This window comes from Manis pentadactyla, chromosome 5 (genome assembly GCF_030020395.1).
Source record: "Manis pentadactyla isolate mManPen7 chromosome 5, mManPen7.hap1, whole genome shotgun sequence".
NCBI classification, from domain to species: Eukaryota; Metazoa; Chordata; class Mammalia; order Pholidota; family Manidae; genus Manis; species Manis pentadactyla.
The window spans coordinates 42614444-42635237 of NC_080023.1; the positions used below are offsets into that span (position 1 = coordinate 42614444).

At 34.0% G+C, this 20794-nt stretch overlaps 1 protein-coding gene across 26 annotated transcripts in view; it reads left to right on the forward strand.

Moving 5' to 3' along the window:
• Window positions 1-20794, forward strand: part of FIP1L1 (factor interacting with PAPOLA and CPSF1) — a 69394-nt gene that overhangs the window by 19519 nt on the left and 29081 nt on the right. For 9 of the 26 annotated variants that reach the window (XM_036895272.2, XM_036895280.2, XM_036895276.2 and 6 more), the window contains 2 exons: window positions 4369-4478; window positions 19942-20035. In XM_036895272.2, the coding sequence (XP_036751167.1) occupies window positions 4369-4478; window positions 19942-20035 (204 nt within the window). Of the gene's footprint in view, window positions 1-4368; window positions 4479-10939; window positions 11048-19941; window positions 20036-20794 lie in introns of all 26 variants that reach the window. The other 17 variants (XM_036895262.2, XM_036895268.2, XM_036895267.2 and 14 more) reach the window with 3 other exon arrangements.

Below are 20794 nucleotides of genomic sequence, written 5' to 3' on the forward strand. Positions count from 1 at the left end.
GCACTTGGAACACAGATATAAAGTGGACAACATCCACGTTTTCAAAGATTCTATGTTGTAGTAGCAGCAGACAATGAATGTACAACAAAATCTGATAATGTCAGATAAGGATACTAGTGAGGAATTCTATGAAGATGATGATACATACAGATCAGGAGCAGTCAAGGAAGACCACTCAAAAGAGACATTTGTTTGATAACCTGATTAACAAATGGGCAGAGGATATGAAGAGACAGTTCTCCAAAGAAGAAATTCAGATGGCCAACAGACACATAAAAAGATGCTCCATATATCACTAATCATCAGGGAAATGCAAATTAAAACCACAATGAGATATCACCTCACACTAGTAAGGATGGCTAACATCAAAAAGACTAAGAACAACAAATGCTGGCGAGGATGCAGAGAAAGGGGAACCCTCCTACACTGCTGGTGGGAATGTAAACTAGTTCAACAATTGTGGAAAGCAATAAACCAAAAATAGAAATACCATTTGACCCAGGAATCCCACTCCTTGGAATTTACCCAGGGAATACGACTTCTCAGATTCAAAAAGACACATGCACCCCTATGTTTATCGCAGCACTATTTACAATAGCCAAGCTATGGAAGCAACCTAAGTGTCCATCCATAGATGAATGGATAAAGAAGAGATGGTACATAAACACAATGGAATACTATTCAGCCATAAGAAAGAAACAAATCCTACCATTTGCAACAAAATGGATGGAACTGGAGGACATTAAGCACAGTGAAATAAGCCAGGTGGAGAAAGACAAGTGCCAAATGAATTCCCTCATTTCTGGAGTATAACAACGAAGCAGAACTGAAGGAACAAAATAGCAGACTCAGACTCCAAGGAGGAACTAGTGGTTACCAAAGGGGAGGCGTGTGGGAGGGAGGGAGAAGGGGATTGAGGGGTATTATGTTTAGTATACATGGTGTCGGGGGATCACGGGGAGAACAGTGTAGCACAGAGAAGGCAAATAGTGACTCTGGCATCTTACTACACTGATGGACAGTGACTGCATTGGGATATGGGTAGGGACTTGATAATGTGGGTAAATGTAGTAACCACATTGTTTTTTCATGTGAAGCCTTCATAAGAATGTATATCAATAATGCCTTAATAAAAAATTAAACAAACAAAAAAAGAGACATTTGAGTATTACTTGAATGAATTGAAGGAGGTAGCCATGAGAAGATCTGGGGAGAGAATACTCCAAGCCGAAGGAACATCTAGTGCAAAAGCCTTCATGGAGGGACTTACATGATAAAAGAATAAGAAAAAAGGCCATTGTGACTGGGCATCGTAGAGATAGGTTGGGGAGGAATAGAGGAAAACAAAATCAGAGATAGGGCCCATACAATGTAAATCCTCGTATGCCATGATAAGTTTAGATTTTATTCTTTTTGATTGGTAAACTATTGGAGAATTTTGAGCAGGGGAAATACATGAGTTGACTTAAACTTTCAGTAAGATTGCTTGGCTGTATACAGAGGATGGATCTTAGTTAACACCAAAGCAGAGTGACATGTTAATTTAGCAGAACAGTTGAGATGTAGTAGGTTTGATCTGGGTTTTAGAAGGGTGGACATAATGTAAGTGGTTGAATTTGGTATCTGTTGTAAGTTGACATAGGATGTTCATATGTACTGGATAATTGCTAGGGTCCTTTTTTTCCCTTTGAGCAACTTGATAGATGAAGGTGCCATTTCATTTACTTAACATGTGGAAGACTTAGGATTAGATTGGTGGATAGGAGGAAGTCAGAAGCTTTGTTTTGGCCATGGTAAGTTTATTAGACATGTAAGACATTGGGTGTAAATGACTGGAGCTCAACAGAACAGTTGAAACCATAGTAGCAACTCTTGAGTATTCCTGACGTCCCCAGGAAAAGTCAGTCATTTTTTTTCTGTGTTCTTATAGCATCTTTTATCCCAAAGATACATGTATTTTTTTTCATAGCATTTATTGTATTGCTCTGGTTATCTGCATGTCTGTCTTTTCCCATGGTCTGGGATTTTTGTTGTATTTCTCTCTAGTTTCAGCTTCTGGTACATAATAGATATTTATTTATTTATTTATTTTTAATTTATTTATTTTATTAAGGTATTATTGATATGCACTCTCATGAAGGTTTCACATGGAAAAACAATGTGGTTCCTATATTCACCCCTGTTATCGTGTTCCCCCCGTGCCCCATTGCAGTCACTGCCCATCAGTGTAGTAAGATGCCACAGAGTCACTATTTGCCTTCTCTGTGCTACACTGTCTTCCCCCTGATGCCCCCCACACCATGTGTGCCAATCATAATACCCCTGAATCCCCTTCTCCCTCCCTCCTCACCCGCCCTCCCCGACTCCTCCCCTTTGGTAATCGTTAGTCCCTTCTTGGAGTTTGTGAGTCTGTTGCTGTTTTGTTCCTTCAGTTTTGTTTCGTTGTTACACTCCACAAATGAAGGAAATCATTTGATACTTGTCTTTCTCTGCCTGGCTTATTTCACTGAGCATAATATCCTCCAGATCTATCCATGTTGTTGCAAATTGTAGGATTTGTTTCTTTCTTATGGCTGAATAGTATTCCATTGTGTGTATGTACCACATCTTTATTCCTTTCATCTACTGATGGACACTTAGGTTGCTTCCATATCTCAGCTGTTGTAAATAGTGCCTCATTAAACATAGGGGTGCATATGTCTTTTTGAATCTGGGAAATTATATTCTTTGGGTAAATTCCTAGGAGTGGAATTCCCAGGTCGAACAGTATTTCTATTTTTAGTTTTGAGGAACCTCCACATTGCTTTCCACAATGGTTGAATTAGTTTACAGCACTGTAGGAGGATTCTGCTTTCTCCACATTCTCGTCAGCATTTGTTGTTCTTAATCTTTCTGATACTGCCATCCTAACTGGTGTGAGGTGATATCTCATTGTGGTTTTTATTTGCATTTCCCTGATAATTAGTGATATGGAACATCTTTTCATGTGTCTGTTGGCCATCTGAATTTCTTCTTTGGAGAATTGTCTGTTCATGTCCTAGACCAATAGAGTGGAATTTCATCATTGCTCATAAAAGATATTTAATAAATGTTCATGAATGAACATGTTTATTTCCCTATCATGACATTCTGTCAGTTTACCTGTCAAGTGTCTATCAAATTCATTTCTTTTTTTCTGTCCTTACTGTCTTTCATGCTGATCCTCATCATCCCTCATTAGGATAGTGCCTTTTAAATGGATTTTTTTTCTTAAGCAGTGGAACTCATTTTCAAACATAATGTCAATCTGAAAACCCTAATTAAATGGAGGCACCAGTTGGGGATTGGTTTGGAAATATGAATAAGAGATCTCACCGTAATGGCTCAGATATATAAATAAGGGTTTCTTTTACTCATTTAACGATAATTTGAGAGGTAGATGATTTCTGGAATTGAATCAGTGGTTTAAATATGTCAAAGTAAAGGTGTCTGAGATTGTCTTGGCCTTTGGCTTATGGGGAAGGAGAGTGATGCTGAATTTAGACTGAACAAGAGGAATAGAATTTAAAAGGGCATAAAATAATGGTGTGATGTTATTCAAGTGTAGGGTAACTTTAGTAAATTAATGATCATCTTAGGATAGGAAGGTGAGTGTAAAAGCAAAAGCACATAATGTATTTCACCAGTCTAAAGGAGTATGACTGGACCATACTCAGAATCTGCTAGGAGCAGAAAGGGTGGGCAAATCTGGAAGGAATTATGGAGTAAATAGATGACTGCTTTGTAAGTGTACACGAAGAGGGAGAAGAAGTTAAGGAGACAGATGACTGACTTCAGCTTTTAGGTGTACTGAATGGGCAGGATGGTGATAACTGTTGACTCTGATGGGGAAACAGGAGAAATGGTATGGAAATGTAGATGCTGTTTGTCAATACTTGTTTTATAGCAAGTCACAGTCTGAATGGAAAATTATCAGAATGATAAAATGGCCACTATCTAGTTTTCCTAGATAAGGGTAGTGAACATAGAAGGGGAAAAGTCTTCAAGGCCTTTCTTGAACTCTGAAATGTGGAATCATAACCAAGTGTCTTAGACTCATTTGTGGTAATCTGAGGAAATTTATGAAAGTCCTGAGTTACAGTGTATTGGACTTTTAAGTGACATTAATGTGAACTTTTTTAATAGTTGAACTTTTAAATCCCATAATCCATTTTTGGATCTTTGATATAATACTATTCTAAAATAGGTTAATTTTAGTAAGTATTCAGCAGTGAAGCATTCTTCATATTTAATTTCAAATCAGATTTTACATATTTATTTTAACATCTTCAGTGTATTATGTTTGAGTGTTCCAGTAAATTAAGTAAGCTAATAACCCTTTTTTTTAAGGTACAGCAGGGAAGAACTGGAAATTCGGAGAAGGAAACAGCACTTCCATCTACAAAAGCTGAGTTTACTTCCCCTCCTTCTTTGTTCAAGACTGGACTCCCACCAAGCAGGTTAGTTAGACAATTATAATTCTATTTATTGAAGGCCTTTGTCTCTTCATCTTATATTAGTGCTATTGAAGTATAAAAGCTCTGAATGTTCTGCAGAAAACTGGAACATTCTCCTTTATTTAGCACAAAATGAATTCACCTTCTTGGGTGCTCCTCCATCTAAAAAAAAAAAAAAACTAGGTAAGCAAGAAATGAAGCATGGTATCATGCCGTTGATATGTATGTATAGAGACAACACTCTGACCTTCAGGAGATGTGGTAGCAACAATGATCCTGTTGTTGTGCTTACTATTCTTACATAAAGAATTATTGGACTTGTGTCTACATTTAAATTTGGCCTAAAGTTATGTTGTACTGATTTTTAGTTTAATTTCAGTTAATTTAGTTCATTTTAGCCTGGAAAATCTTTTAAACTAAAGCCATTTTCTTTTCTTTCTTTGATTTTGTTGTAATAATACCCAGTTGAGTTCCACAAGGTACCAGTTATAAGTGGCAAATATACTGGCAAATATCCTTTTAACTTAAACCTGACAGATGGTTAGCCTGTTACCAGGAAATGGGATAGGGTATGCTAAGGTTAGGGAAATTTGATGTCAGCGGTTTAACTTTGAGTTAGATAAAGGTGACTTATACAGTTATTTCTCTGGGCCTAAACAAGTCAGTAACCCATCTATTACTAGTTCTAAGCCAGATCATTTATCTTTTGTGTTACTTGCTTACATTTATTTTATATAGTTTTCTAGTTTTGTTATTCTGCAACTTTGAATTCTCTAAGAGATTATATCTCATAATATACAAATTCAGGAAGAGATCTTATGGGAGCTTGTAGTTAAGGTACAAGATAAAGGTTCTTCAAACTTTGAGGTAAAATTAGAGGTCACAAAACTATCAGGTTTTGACTGTCTCTTCTCATCTTAACAATTTCTACTCTTGGACATTTGCAAATGTGATATTTAAGCTAAATGCAGTCTCATAAAATGTTTGACTAAGACATATGGTAGCTCAGGAATATTGATTCTGACTTTTTCATACTTTAAAGGAGGTCAACTTTCATTCATTAAATTTATGGTATACTTCAGTGTAGAGTAATGTTAAGAGGTTGGACTCTAGAGCCAGACTTCTGGGGCTCAAGTTTGGCTATATTACTTACTAGCTATGTGTCCTTGAGTAAATCCCCTAATCTTATTCTTCCATTTCCTGATCTGTTAAATGCAATAATACTTCCCTCATGGGTAGTTGTGTCTATTAAGTGGAATGAATCATTTATATTAAGTGTTTAAGAACAATGGTACGTAAATATCGAATGCTCTATTGATGTTTGCTCTTATCAAAATTAAACTAGCTAAAAATCAGTAGTAGTTTTTCTATACTTTGCCTGCCTCCACCCCTTCGCCACTATTTTTTTTTTAAACTTGGTACAGATTATATAGGGCATTGTGCCATTACAAGGATTTTGGCTTTTCCTATAAGTGAAATAAATGGGAATTCACTGTCAGATTTTGATCAAAGGAATGAAATAATCTGCTTCAGATTAAATTTTTTAAGTCTCAATTTAACTGCTTATTAAGATCAGACTATCAAGTGATTACAGGCAGAAACTAGGAGACCAGTTTGGAGTTTCTAATAATTATCTAGGCAACAGGTAATGATAACTTGGACCAAGGTGGTAGTGGTACAAATGGTGAGTGTCAGACACTGAATACATTTCAGAAGATGTAAAAAAAGGTCTTTTACATCTGAGATTAAGGCTGCAGGAGGAGTGATTTTTGGAAAAAGAAGCTCAAGAGTTCAGTTTTGGACAATGAAATTGAGATGCCTATTAGAGAAACAAGTAGCAAATTTTTGCTTAGGAAGTGGATGTATAATGGGTCTGGACTACAGGGGAAAGTTAGGGGCTAGAGATACAAATTTAGGAGTAATTGTTATTTAAATAGTATTAGTATTTAAATGAAGCTGTGAAACTGAATTAGGTTGTAGAAGAGGTAATACTGATAGAGAAGTGGTAACAGGACAGAGCCTTGGGACACTTTCTTGCAGGTCGGAAAAATTAGAATGAACCAGTAAGAGGAGAGAGAACAGTAGGAAAAACATCCAGTGTATATCTTAGAAAGATGTGTTTGAAAGTAGGAGGAGGGATTAACTGTCAGGTAATACTGATTGGTCAGGAAGAAGACTGAGAATGACTCTTGGATTTTAAAATACAGAGGTTGTTGGTGATCCTGACTAGGATTATTTTTAGTGGCATAAGATAAAGATTAAAAAAAATACTTTTTGGAATGGATTCAAGAGAGAATGGGAGGAAAGGAATTAGGATGAGACAATACAGATAATTATTTTTAGGACTTTTTTTTTCCTTTTGAAAGGATAGGGAAATAGGGCTGGGGGAAGTTTCTTTCCAAAATGAAAGAAATTACAGCATGTTTGTATACTTACAAGAATGAGTTCCAGAGGGGGAAAATTGATGAAAGAAGTGACAGTTGTTAGAGCAATGTCCTTAGGCCAGAAGGGATGGGATGTGATATGCAAGTAGAGGTTTAGCCTTAGGGAGGAACAGGGAACATTGACTCAGTAACAGGACGGAAGGCAAGATATGGTGAAGGTGGGTGTTAGGTAATAGTGATGGATACAGCTAAAAGTTACCTTCTGATTGCTTCAGTTTTCCCTAGCACATGGGGTGCAGACTTACCTGGTGAAAGAGAGGATAGTGGAAGGGAATATTGAATGTTCGAAAAGGGAGGAGAAAGTCTGAAATAGTCATTTAGAGGTATGTTCATAAACCAGGGGAAAGGTATAGGATTACTGGCAGTAAGTACCTGCAGGGAACTGTGAAGTCAGGAGAAGGCTTTTTTTCAAGATTAGAGAAATTACAGCATTTTTATACGCTGATGGGTTTGAGTTAGTAGAGTGAAAAATTGATGACACACGAAGAGAAACTGCATTTCCATCTTTCTTGAGGTTAATGGACAGGGGTTTAAAATGAGATAGGTCATCTTGCTTGGGTGTGTTTCTTTTGCCCTTGTTGGTGTTCATGTGTTCATGAGGAGTAATTAGAGGGCAAGGAAGGTGAGACGGTACTTGACACAGTGATTATAATGATGGACAACCCTGTATCTGAGGAGAGATGGAGAGATGGGAGGATAGTGGTGGGTAAGGAGCAGTAAAAAGGAGGTAAAAAAGTGATAGAAGAATTAGCAGATCTATCACTACTACTAAAAAAATGCACAGTTATACCACAGCCTATAGAAACATACCTAGTATGTCAGTACTGTCACTTTTGAATACAAAGAACAGGAAAGTTTGTTTTCTGGATTCATCTTCACTTGATTAAGAATACTTTTTGTTCATTGTGAAGTATTTCCCTAAATATATATTAGTGTTTTTTTCTGTTTTATTCTATTTATTTAAGGAGATTAAAGAGACATCTTTGACAGTAAAATTTTATTGACTTTAGGGAACCTGGACAGTAATGTCATTTAAGACCTAAGAGAGACTGGATGACAAACAGTTGGCAGTAATGAGCTGTACTACTGACCTAACCACTGTGTTTCCATTGTTCAAAATCTTAGATTGCCTTACTAAGTATAGATAGATTCCTACTGGTATGTTTTTATTTATGGTTCTTTGTACTTTATTAGCCAGGTTTCTGACATCTTGTGCTACCCTGCAAATTGGCATACTTTTAAGTAAAATGTTAATATTTAATATAAATGTTTTGTTGAATCATTAAGAGTTTTCATGTCATGAATGTACAACTTGATAAATTTTCGCAAACTGAGCACACCATGTAACTGGCAGGTATATGAATAAACAGGACATTATCATTACTCCAGAAGCCTTCATTTGTTCTCATTTTTTAATATTTTATTTTGATAAAAATTAAGACTTTAAATATTTTCAATAAAAGTATAAAGAATGCATATATATACTTGTTCACCCAGATTCACCAATAATTAATTTTTTCCATATTTGCTTTATAATTTCTCAAATATTTTTCTTTTTGAAATTTGCATGTTAATTGTAGACATCATGTCCTCTATTGTAGACATGCCCCCTTACCTCAGAATATTTCAGAACGAATTTCCTAAGAACAAGGACATTCTGTTTAATAATCATAGGATGCAGTTATCAAAGTCAGAATGTAATAATGAATCAGTACTTTAATATACATACCAGATATAAATTTTGCAGTTATTTCAGTAATGTCTTTTATGGCGGTTCTTTTCTTTCCTCGATTTAGGATTCAGTCCAGGATCTTTCATTATAATTAACTTTTATCTCTTTATTCATCTTTAATCTGAGATAGCTTCTCAGATATTCTTTGTATCTGTTGACATTGAAGTTTAAAGAAGAATACCCAGTTTTGTAAATCATCCCTCAGTCTGGGTTTACCTGATTTCCTTTGTTATTAGCTCAGGTTTTCCTTTTTGAGCAGGAATACTGTTACATGACATTGTGTTCTTTTCAGTACATCAGTTTGTAGGTATATGATGTCAGTTTGTCCCATTATTAGTGATGATAACTTTAATCACTTAGTTGTGGTGTCCGTTGGGTTTCTGTACTGTAATGTTACTATTTCTCCCCTCCCCCACCCTTTGTATTTAATTAAGTAACAGGTAAGGAGACAGTGTAAACAACATTTTTCTCTTTGAACTTCTCAAGAATTTTAATATCCATTGATGATTTTTGGTTTAGTTATTACTATAATGGCTGCAAAATAGTGATGATTTATTCCTCTTAGATTAATTAGTTGGCATTTTACTTTAAAAATGAGCTTTCTTACCTTCACGCTAGATTCTTTAATTCTTATTTCATGTGTAAGTGTGTGTGTGGCTTATAAATATGCTTACTTGTATGTGGCATATAAACTGTATATGATTTATATATACTGTAATTCATATTGATGTTCAGATTGTTCCAGATTTGGTCATTAGGAGCCTCTTTATACACTGGCTCCTGGTGACCTTTTGACGTGTTCCCTTTTTTTTTTTTTTTTTTTTTTGAGAATTTCTTTACTTTCTGGCATTACCAGATAGATGTTCTAGGGTTATCTTGTGCTTTCCCTGCTACCACCCCTTTCCCCCAAACAGCCATCTCTGGAGGAGCACCCTTATGCCTTTTAGTGGGAAATAGTAATTAGACACCAAGATCTTGTCTCTAAACACTCATTGCTGTTGGGGTGTATCTGTGTCTGGGTGTTTTTAGCACCCAGAGCTAGGGAAAAAATAAGCAGTTTCAATAAGAAATTGCTGTACATATATTCTTTTCATAAAATTTTAATTGTGTAATCATCATGCTGCTTCTGCTTCCAGTTTGACACCACCAGGTTCTACTTCCCTTTTCCTAATCCATTATTGTATCTCCGTTTTCCACATTGAGAACTTAGTTCCCAAGAACTTCATTATATACACTCATTTGCTTAATCCTAAAACACAAAATAGAACTTCTGCATCTAGCATTACAGAAAACAAACCTATTAAATAGAATTCAAGACTGGTCTGCAATTTTTTCTCTTCTTTTTAGACTGAGAGTATATGGTCACAATACTGTGTTCAGAGGTTTCCTTCACAATGGTTATATTAACTAAAGTTTAATTTGATCCATTGTTTCTGTTTAATATTAGAATTTCTTTTCTTCCATGCATAATTTGTGTATATATAAAACATTTAACATGGTTCCTGAAGTATATCAGATTTGTCACTTTTCCCCCTATTTCGTTCACTTCTGTCAGTAACTAATTTCATTTCATCCTGTTTCTGGTTTATTCTTCCTGTATTTCTTTTTATATAAATAAGCAGATAAATGGACATACTTTTTTCCTGCTGCTTTGAAAGAGTGTCTTATTTGTCCTTAAAAGGATTGGTAAGAGCGTAAATAGCTAAACATTTTATGGAGTATATCAATCAAGGATAAAATCAACATTCTTTAGACTTTAACTGGAAGCATTATTTTGAAGTGGAATTTTTATGAAATATGTATTTAGTTTAGCTTTTTATGAACCACATCAGAGTGTTAATGTGACCTGGTTACACTAACAATATTTACACCTATTATTGAAGAATACAGGGAAAGAAATAGCAAAGTTTCAAGTAAGTCTTTGTGAAACTAAAGAAATTAATGTCACTAATTTGTAAAAGCACAGAAATTTGTTTCTTGATAATATAACTTGAAGTAAGCCCTTGACTTTCTCATTTCTGCATTTTGACAACATACTGTCTGTGTTGAAATATATTTCTAAAAATATTCTAGAGTTAATAAAGGGTTTGATAACACATTTGTATTTAAATACCACTAGCAGTCTTAGTCCCACAGCAAGTATTTTTTGTGGCTTGAAGAGAATGATACTATAGGAACATGCTGAAGGACTTTAGAAAAAGCATGTCAAGGAAAAAAAAACAAAACAGAACAAGGGGGGTCAGAGACAACAATATGTAAGAAAAAACATAGAAAATTTATCTCACCAGAAACAGCACCTCTTCTCAGTCTCAGCCAAGTTCTGCCTCCAGAAAAGCCAATTCAAGCGTTGGGAAGTGGCAGGATCGATATGGGAGGGCCGAATCACCTGATCTAAGGTAAGGCTATTTTTAAACATTGGATACTCCCTGATGTCTAGATCATCAGTGTTGTTTTGTTTTATTAGTAAGATACTAAGTTTTGATTAGACTGTACCATAATTTAACCCCTAAATTATGCTTTTTCAGAATAGAATTGAGGGTTTTTTAAGTTACTTTTAGGAATCAGGCCTTTTGACCTCTCGTCTTGCCTCTCATCTCTGGCTTTTTATAATCATTATAAATTGTATGGAACCATGCTAATGGTGCTCAATACATTTTTTCTCCCCTTTGCTGCAGGTTTAATTCTTCCTTTTCATATCATACCCTGTTAAAAAATCATTCACTGGGTGCTTTTGACTATTTGTTGAAAAAAATTTAGCTTTCTGAGCCAGTATTTAGAACCTGTAAAACTGAACTCCACTGAATCTTTCCACACTTCTTATCCCAACTACAGGGTATAAACCTGGCATTCCTTTAAGTGGGTCGACCAGATGTCCTAGGAAGTAGTTTCCCTCATTGTTGCTCTGATTTTACTCATAATCCACCCTGAGTGGAATTTTGCTTTGTGTTCTAAATCTTACAAAGCATACAATCTCAAATGAGTATTGTAAACTCTCTGAGCCTGTAAAATGGGAATACAAATTTCTACCCTAAGTGATACAGTGAGAAGCAAATATGCTAGGGAATGAAAGTGATTGCCAACAGTAATCAGTCTGAGCAATTATACTTTGTTTCACTTAGAAATGTAGACTAAAATAACCTTCCTAATTTACCGTTTTAAGTTTTAAACAGTGGTGGTATGGGAGGGGTTTGTACTTTGTTTGTTTTTATTAGAAAATTTTAAGCTTTCTTCCTCGGCAGCTTGATGCTATATTAATTTGCTTTTAATTATTTTCAATTGCAAATTTCAGATATGTAAATTATCATATATCTTTGATCATACCACCTAAGAGAAAAAGTTGAAGGGAGGAAACACCATCAAAATTTTATTTTATTAGATTTCCTTTTCTTTGGGTCTTCATTATATATTTCCCATGAGTAGTAAAAATTTCTAGTTTACTTCTTTGAGAAGATCTCCTGTTAGGAGAGATTAAGCTGAGTCATTCTCAAAAGTGGGTATTCATCTCAAAGTTGAAAATGTTTGACTTTTTAAAGACTTTCCAAACATATATACAGTAATTAATGAAGATAGAAATATCTATATTCTTAGAATAGTGTCAGCTACATGTATTGTTTTGACTGCAAGTTACAGAATACAAATTTGCATGCTTAATATTTTAAAAGTACTTGACGTTTTTTCATATGTATTTTATGCTGATTAATCATAATCAAAACTGAAATTCTTGAAGCAACAATAGAAATTTGAAATGAATTAGTTTAAAGAAAGAAAAGTTAAATCTGACAAGTGTTAGGTGGAGTCTATATCTTTTCACATTTAATGTTTCTATGGAATCCAGAAGTTTAATAGCATTGCCAATTACACATTTTCTATATAATAATTAACTTGGTTATTACAGCATATAGTGCATAAAGAAACACTTGGATTCATATTTAACATGGCCAACATTATGGACAGTCTACCTAACTGATGGCAAAAAGGCCATACAATAAGAGGTTACCCTTTCATCATGCTGCTGTTGACAGTGAGTCAGTAGCAGCCATCTTGTATGTAAAGAATAACTACTTTCTTAAACTTAACAGCAGTTTCATGGCATTAAGTACTAGATTTGGGTATTAGGTTTGGTTTTGTGCCTGTGTGAATTTAGAATCATTCCCTAAAATCTTCAAGCCTCTCCACATCTGTAAAAATGATGAGGCTAGATTGTGTTATCTTCAAGGCCAGTTTTAGTTTTGAAATTCTGGCTAGTTTCTGGTTTACATCGAAAAGATCCAAGGAAATAGGGAATAAGAAAATTAGAGAATGGCCTTAATTAAGGGGCAAAGCCAGGATTAGAATCCCTGGGTTTCTGTTTTTTAATACTTGAAGTTCAGGCAAGTTTCTTTAATAAGCAAAGGTGTAAAAATACTTAAAATCAGTTATTTTTTATGTAAGTTTAACTTTACATTTGTTTCTTTTGGTACTATTACTTCAACATCTGAAATTCCTTTTGTAGCAGTCATTTGACTTAGAAGTTTTATTAAAATAGTTACGCTTTTGATGCAGTATTTTATTTCTTGAAATACAATGACTGATTCATGGGGAAAATATTCATGAGTTCTCACATCTGAAAATGACACATCTCAGTGCTTATACTTGTAACTACATCCCCACCCCCAAGTGCTGTGGAAGAACAGAAAACTCCCTATTCTGACTTGGTGATTACTCTCACGAATATAGGTAGTAGGAAATTTGACCCTTTATTTTTGGTATGTATTTTGTGCTTTTGAAACTTAGAAGAACAGATAAAAGCTACTTTTCTCCTTTTATATAGCATATGTATGTGTGTGTGTAGTGTGTGTATTTGTACGCATATATACTTATACACACTTTATTCCACGATACGATGAAAATGAATCCAGCTCTTGTATTTAATGTAACTAAGAAATGTGGAGGTTTTTTTTCAAACATTGCTTAAGTTTGTAAAGAGCAAGTAAACAATGGTTGAGATCCTTTTCTTAAGTTACTATATTTGGAGACTTGGACCTCTTACTGCATGCGTGTTCCTCTTAATTTACATAATACAGTGTTTTTCAAACTTTGGTTAATAATACTCTTTAAACTAACTCTGTGTATATAACATGGCATTTTATTGGTGCGAATTTGTTTTATGAATTCCGACTTGTAACTCTTATAAGGCCAATTACGAGAATGAGGCAGTTTTAATGAACACAGAAAATGAAATTGCTTGTGTGGGTGATTGCTATAATTTTATCCTCATGTCCAGTTTATTTTTGTATTTTTGTTCCCATTTAATGATACCACATTCTCCTTTTAGGTAATTAGTTGCAATTTCTAGGTTTTATAGAGCTTGTTTTCCAATACCAGAATGCTTTTTATTTGATTCAGATTCTTAAGAGAGGAACAGTAAAAATTGCATTCTGATGTAGAATCAATACAGTATATAAACCTGTTTGCATTTCTTGTAATACACAAACATAAAACTTAACAGTAAAACTGGATTTTAAATGACCATTACCTAAGATTAGCCTCTTCATTTGTTCTCACACTACTTACTATTATATCTGGGTGATAAAACATACCAGAAAGGTGCACCTGTGCCTTCATGGCATTTGAGCACTTTGGGTGTTGCCGTATTATGTAGCTTGTAGGATTTTATGTGATTGGACATATGAAGACCTTTATTTTTAAAAAATTCCTCATAGAATGGTATCCTTTCTTATCAATAATACGTTTAAAAAATTAAATTAAGCATACATATGGCAGGTAAAGCTTTATTCCAAGGTCTGCAGAGTGAGTAAACTTGACTGTTCTGATGAGCAAATTTATGTCTGCCACCGAGTCATATTTTAACATATTTGGCCTTTTAGTATTCAGGGGTTTGCTTTTAATATTGCTTAAAAGTAACTTGACATTTTAAAAATTCAGACCCCAGAAATCAGCATGAAAAATACTGTTGTGGAAGAAGAAGAGATTTTTGAGTTGGTCATACCTGAGCCTGAATTGTGGTGCTGGCACGTTGCTTCACAGAGGAGCCTCTTTCCACATCTGTGAAAATGAAACAAATTGAACTTCCACCTTCCACCTTACTTGCTGTGTTTTTGTGGATTAATTCATTTCTAGGCTTGCGAAAGCACCTGTCACAGGGCTCCTAGTATGAGTTCCCTTTGGATCTCTGCTCTCATCACAGGCTGTGCCAGTCTTTTTAAATGTTGTACTGATAGAAAATGAATTAAATGTTTGGAAGAAAGTTTTAAATTCTGTGATTTTTATTTTGGACATATATTACTGTCTAGATTATTCATGAATCTGAAAAATCATCAAAAATTTTTAAATAAACTATGCATATACTATAGAGAAGATTCTTTTTGTGCTTGTGAATGTAAAAAAAAAAATACAGGCAGTCCCATGTCAATTCACAAGACTCAGAAGATCAGTATAAAAATCCATATGTAATGATTAGCCTTACCGTAATTGTCAGACCTTGATAGATATGACTTTATATATATTGAGTAAAAAGAGTTTAAATATTAATTTTTATCAACTACTTTAAACTCTCTCTAGAAGAGAACAAAATGTAAGTCTCTTCTTGGGCATGCCATTAATTGTAGTCCTCAGCTTTGTCTATATATTGGAATTATTTGGGAAGCTTCAAAAAATGAGTGATGCTTAGGCCTGAGAGACTTTAATTTAAGTGGTCTGGGAATTAGGTTTCTTACAAGCTCCCCAGTTGACTGATGTGTAGGAAGAGTTAAGAGCTACTGATTTAGAGACAGGATTCTAGCTTGTTATAAAAATTTAAATCAAATGTTAACTGAGACCTTGGAATTTGAAGTGAAGTGATAGATGTAGCTTTAATGAGAACTGACACATTTGCATAACATTTGACAACCTCACAGAGCCTTTTCTTATATGTAGTGTCTCATTTAATATATATTCTCTGCCTCTTTGAAAGTCTTTTTGTTGGTAATCACTATCAATCGTGGATCATACTTATTCTGTTGCAAACAGATTGGTAGATAATATATTGACTGAATTGGAGTCCTGCACATAATAGTTTTCACACATCCTTCCTCTGCTCATGTTCTTCCCTCCATCTGAAATGTCCTCTTCCCATCCTATGAAACTAAATCCATTCTATGTGTCTATCAGGGCTTATCTCTTTCCTAAAGTAGCTTAAGGGGAGTTATACCAGTTACCATGCAGTTACAAGCCATCATTTAGAGATGTATGATCTGAATTAGAAAATCCTACCATTGCATCTGTATTTAACATGGGAATATAAAATAACCACATTCATTCAAGATTTTTTTCCTAGAGAATACACACTTGAACTATCTCCTGCCCAATTCTCATTAGAAGCTCTTTTGTAAGAAAATATTCATAAATTACTTCAAGGATATGTGATTCATTCATTCTTTGAGAATGGCGATTCTGAACTTTCTTTGAAGCAGTGATCCCTTTGAAAATTTGCTTCAGACTGTGGACCTTGTCTGAAAAAATAATGAATATGCACACATATGTTTTAAGTTCATGGACCTCCTTGTTCCTCTGTATCCCATGCATGCTGATTTGAGAATTCTTGCTCAAAAGTAAAATAAAATCCTTAGGTCAAGTCTGACCATTAAGAAGGCTGTCTACTCAGACCACATTGTTTTTTTGTTTTTCCTGATTAAATTACTTTTATTGTGTATTGTTACGCTTCACATGGTATTGAAGAACATTTTGAGAAACAGCTCTGTGAAATTCTGTTTTCATTGTAATAATATTGGAGAGTTTGTCCCTATTTCAGTGTTTTTCAAAAGCATGAGATTGCAGTCCATTAGTGGAGTGTGAAAACAATTTAGTGGTCTCAGCCACCGAGTATTTCTTGGTTTAATATTGTTTGTTTTCTTTCTGTGTTATAGTTAAATATTAATAAAACCGTATTTGATTTTGATGTTACCCTTTTTCGTTATATAAGTGTAAGTAAGTATTGTTTCATGAAGCTTTTGTTTTTTTTTATATAATACGTGTGTACTGGATTGCTCTGCAAAATATTTCTTAACTCTGTATTGTGGTCAAAAGTTTGAAAACTAGTACTCTCATACTTTCTCTTAAGATGGTCTCAAGAGAGAATCTTTTCTCTGTGTTCTCATCTGTATAAAAGGAATAATAAAAATAGTTGCTACATCATAAGGTTATTAAGAAGAATAAATATAACTAAAGTGCTTAGAACCTTTTTTACCATGTAAAAAGGTGCTCAATAAATACTAGCTATTACTATTACCAGGAAAGCAGGCTTCAGAGCTAATGCTTTGTTTTTATATTATGCACAATAGAAAGACTTCCATCATTAATGGTGTTCCTTATTTTTTGCCGTTAAAAAATAAGCTCAGAAAAATTTGTGGCAGAAGATTAATAATTAACCTCCTGTCTGTCTGCCCTTGGCCCTGATTTTGTCACTTTAAAAATTTCTGTTGTATCTTTGTAAGTAGTCCTCATACCCTTTTTGGAAGGTGAGAATCATCAAAATATGATATGTTAATTTTAATTTAATTCCATGATAATTTCAGAGAGATTTTAATACTTGTCTGTGTCAGCAGGAAAGGGAGAGGCTCTTGTGAACGCTTACTGCCTGTGTTAAACTAGAGATTAGTGAAATTGTAGTTATCCACCATAGATAGTTTCTGTCTCTGAGCTTTTTACTACATGATTTGAGTTCAATGTACAGAAGAGAATCTTGATAATTGCATTAGCTGTCTGCTTGTCAAACAAATTTGTTAAACCTGTGCTCTGTGGAAACCCAAGTTATAGTAGAGCCTCATAGTGAAACTCTACTAAATCTTTGGATGCATTGGAATAAAAAGTGGTACATCAAAAACTTACAGAATAATATGGTTTATTGTTTTCCATAATGTGGCTCAGAATAACATGAATTGTTTAATTAGTCTGTGTTAAATATTATGTGCTTTTTGTAACTTTAGTACATGCTTCTTTGTCACAAAATATTTCTGAACAAAATGGTAAACTTCACATTTTTGATTAAGGTAAATCAGTCTGTAAAAAAGTCTGAGCAAGGAGGTATTGTATGGAAATATAAGGAACTGCAATTTTCTGGACTCTGTCTTGAGATACACATTTGTTAAGGCTAATTTCTTACGTGTATGTTTTTAGAAGCATAGTTTTTACATTTTGAATGTTCAATGATTAATCCATTTAAAGCTGGAAAAAAATAGACTTCTCCAACCATATTTAAGATAAACTTAAGAAATGAGTACTCCAGTGTGTCCCAGAATTTTTGAAAGCAGAAAGCTTTAGAAATCCATTGTAAAAAGTTATAGAAATCTTTACGCGTGTCACAAAAATTAGAGTATTGCATCTAGATTTAATTTTTGCACTTTGAATAATTTAGAGAATATGCAGTCCAAAATGCAAATCTGGACAAATTTGTGAGACCCTCTTCTTGATGGGAATAAACTTAGAAAGATGGAGAGGAGGAAATCTAGCAATTGGGAATAGAAAAGAGTGGAAAAGGAAATAGTAGAAGAGAAATAAAAGATTTTTTTCAGTGAAGTCCAGGTAGCAAGAAATGGTGAGGGAAATCCTGGCCTCAGAATATACAACTTTATCTTGTAGGATGTTGGAATCTGAGATGTATGTGTATTATCAGAGGGCTGATGGTATGTGTTTTGATGTGAAGTTATAGTGGGTATAGCTTTGTAATTATAAGTTTTAGGGAAATATTGAAACAATATTTGTTTAATGTCAAGTATTTGGATTTTTCTGATGTCTGAATATTGGGATAGTTTCTCAACTATATTGAAGGGTACAAGTTAACACACTTGTTTGAAATCATGAGGGAATCTAGGAAGCCAATATCCCAGGCATGGGATCAGAAAGGCTTGAACTTTTTTTGTGTGTATTGAAATTACAGAGAACAGAAGTCTTAAGAGGGCAAAGTGCAAAGCAGGAATTGACTATGTAGTTGAAGACATTTCAGGTTCCATTATATGCTTTTTATGAGCTGTCTTTTTTGTGAGCATCAAATTATTTATAGGACTTTTCAAGGTTCATTTGGGACAGACTTTTCACTAGTTCTTGATATTTGGAAATCCTAAATTTCTCAAAGGCCTCTTACCTTACTGGAAGGTACCATGGCTCAAGAGAAGGAGCCTGTAAGCTTTGGAATCAGAAAGGCTCAGGTTTGAAAGATAGCTTTGCCATTTAATTATGACTGAGATTGGTGACATCAGTCTGGGCTCTAGCTTTATCATTGTAGCAAGTATACAGTAATTTTTTAAGTTAAGGGTTATTATGAGGTTAAGATATAATGTGTAGACATTCCACAAATGGTAGCTTCTGTTAATTAGGCATTTTAGGAACCTAACTGTGAGTATCTGTGGATGGATCTTTAGTATTTTGATTGTTTTACTTCTGTAAAATTTTAAAGGCAGATTTGTTCAGAACTGAAATATAAATGAAGAGAAATTTATTAATTTGTATCCATTTTTCATTGCCTATTCCTACAAGTGACTTACACATCTTGTTAGTAAGCATATATATACTTTTATAAGATCCTTAACTACATTAAATGGCTTTCAATGTTTTATTTTTTTATATTTATTAGATTTTCCTACTAAGTTTGCAGCATTATTTTGTGGTAGATTGTTTTTCCATCTGCTCACTCATATGCTTAAACTTTAACAGATTGCAAATGCAATTGGATATGGGGCAGTTATTTAAATATTGAGGTTTTTTGTCTAAAGGCAACTTATTCAGAAATGGAAAACCGGTCCCTGTTTTATGCTTTCTAGTGCTTAGAATAAATCACTAAGGAAAATATTCTGATAATCCTGCATGTATCAAAATGAATGTATCTTTTCAAGCCTTTTGGGGGAATTTTTTTTAAGTTTCTATAATAGAAACTTAGCCATTACTGTTATAATGGCTAAAAATTTTTATTTTCATTTATCTAGTATTTGCTGTGTGATTCAACTCCACAAAGATAAATTCAGTGGGACATGTATTAAAAACTAGTAAATTTAGAAGAAACTTACAAAAATACTTGAATTTAACATTATGGTCATCATTGGGTGGTTGGTTTCAGCTTACTAATAGAACAGTTTTTATGATGGTACAAAGTAGCAAGATCTAACTAGTTTAGTGACTTACTTTTAATGTGTGTTATGATCTAATTTTATTTTAAAGTACATTGCCAGGGTTTTTAGATTTTATTTCTTACCTAATATTTGTACTATTTTTCAAACATCTAATTAGGTGAAACTGCATTGGTTGAATTTTTATATTACAGGAGATTACCGGGGGCAATTGATGTTATTGGTCAGACTATAACTATAAGCCGAGTGGAAGGCAGGCGACGGGCAAATGAAAACAGCAACATACAGGTGTAGTATTTTAATAATTATTATTTCTTTTTAACTGAACAGTTATTTTATTTTGTCAGTGTACATTTGTAGTGCTGTGCTATGTGTTAGGTGATACAAAGAACTTTGGAATGTGGAATCAACACCCTTTTATTACAAAAGCTATTATACTTAGAATTTATATCTTTGAATCTATTTTAGGAAGATTTCTTTTTCCTTGCTATAAATGTAATATATAGGTACATTGGATCAAAAAAAAAAGGAAAACAGCATAAAAACAACCACTCTTAACATTCTGGTACATCTCTTGTCATCACGCAAGATTGGGATACCATTTTTGTGCATTTTATTTTTTAATTTAAAGTTATTTGCATTTTCCCATGTTCTTAAAAATAGGATGTAAAATTACCTCATATAGGGCCATTGTATGGATATACCATAATTTACTGAACGTGACATATCTAGGGACAGTGAGGAGAGTAGATTTTCTTTGTTTTCAAGTGAAAGAATGAAAGGAGATGAGTTAGTAACTTGGATAATTCAAGTTAGAACTTTAGTACCTGAAACTTTAAACTGAGTACTTTAAAAAATGTCCAAAGTGTTTCATTTCTTACCTTTAATAAACTAATCATGTAAAATGTTCCTTTGAAGGTAAATCATTTCTAAAATGGAAGGTGGTCCCTTCTTTCTTCCCCCCACCATTAAAACGCCGTTTCTCCCTAAGATAATTATGTTCCCTGCTTTAAAGAATAATTGATCAGCACAAGTCTTCCAAAAATT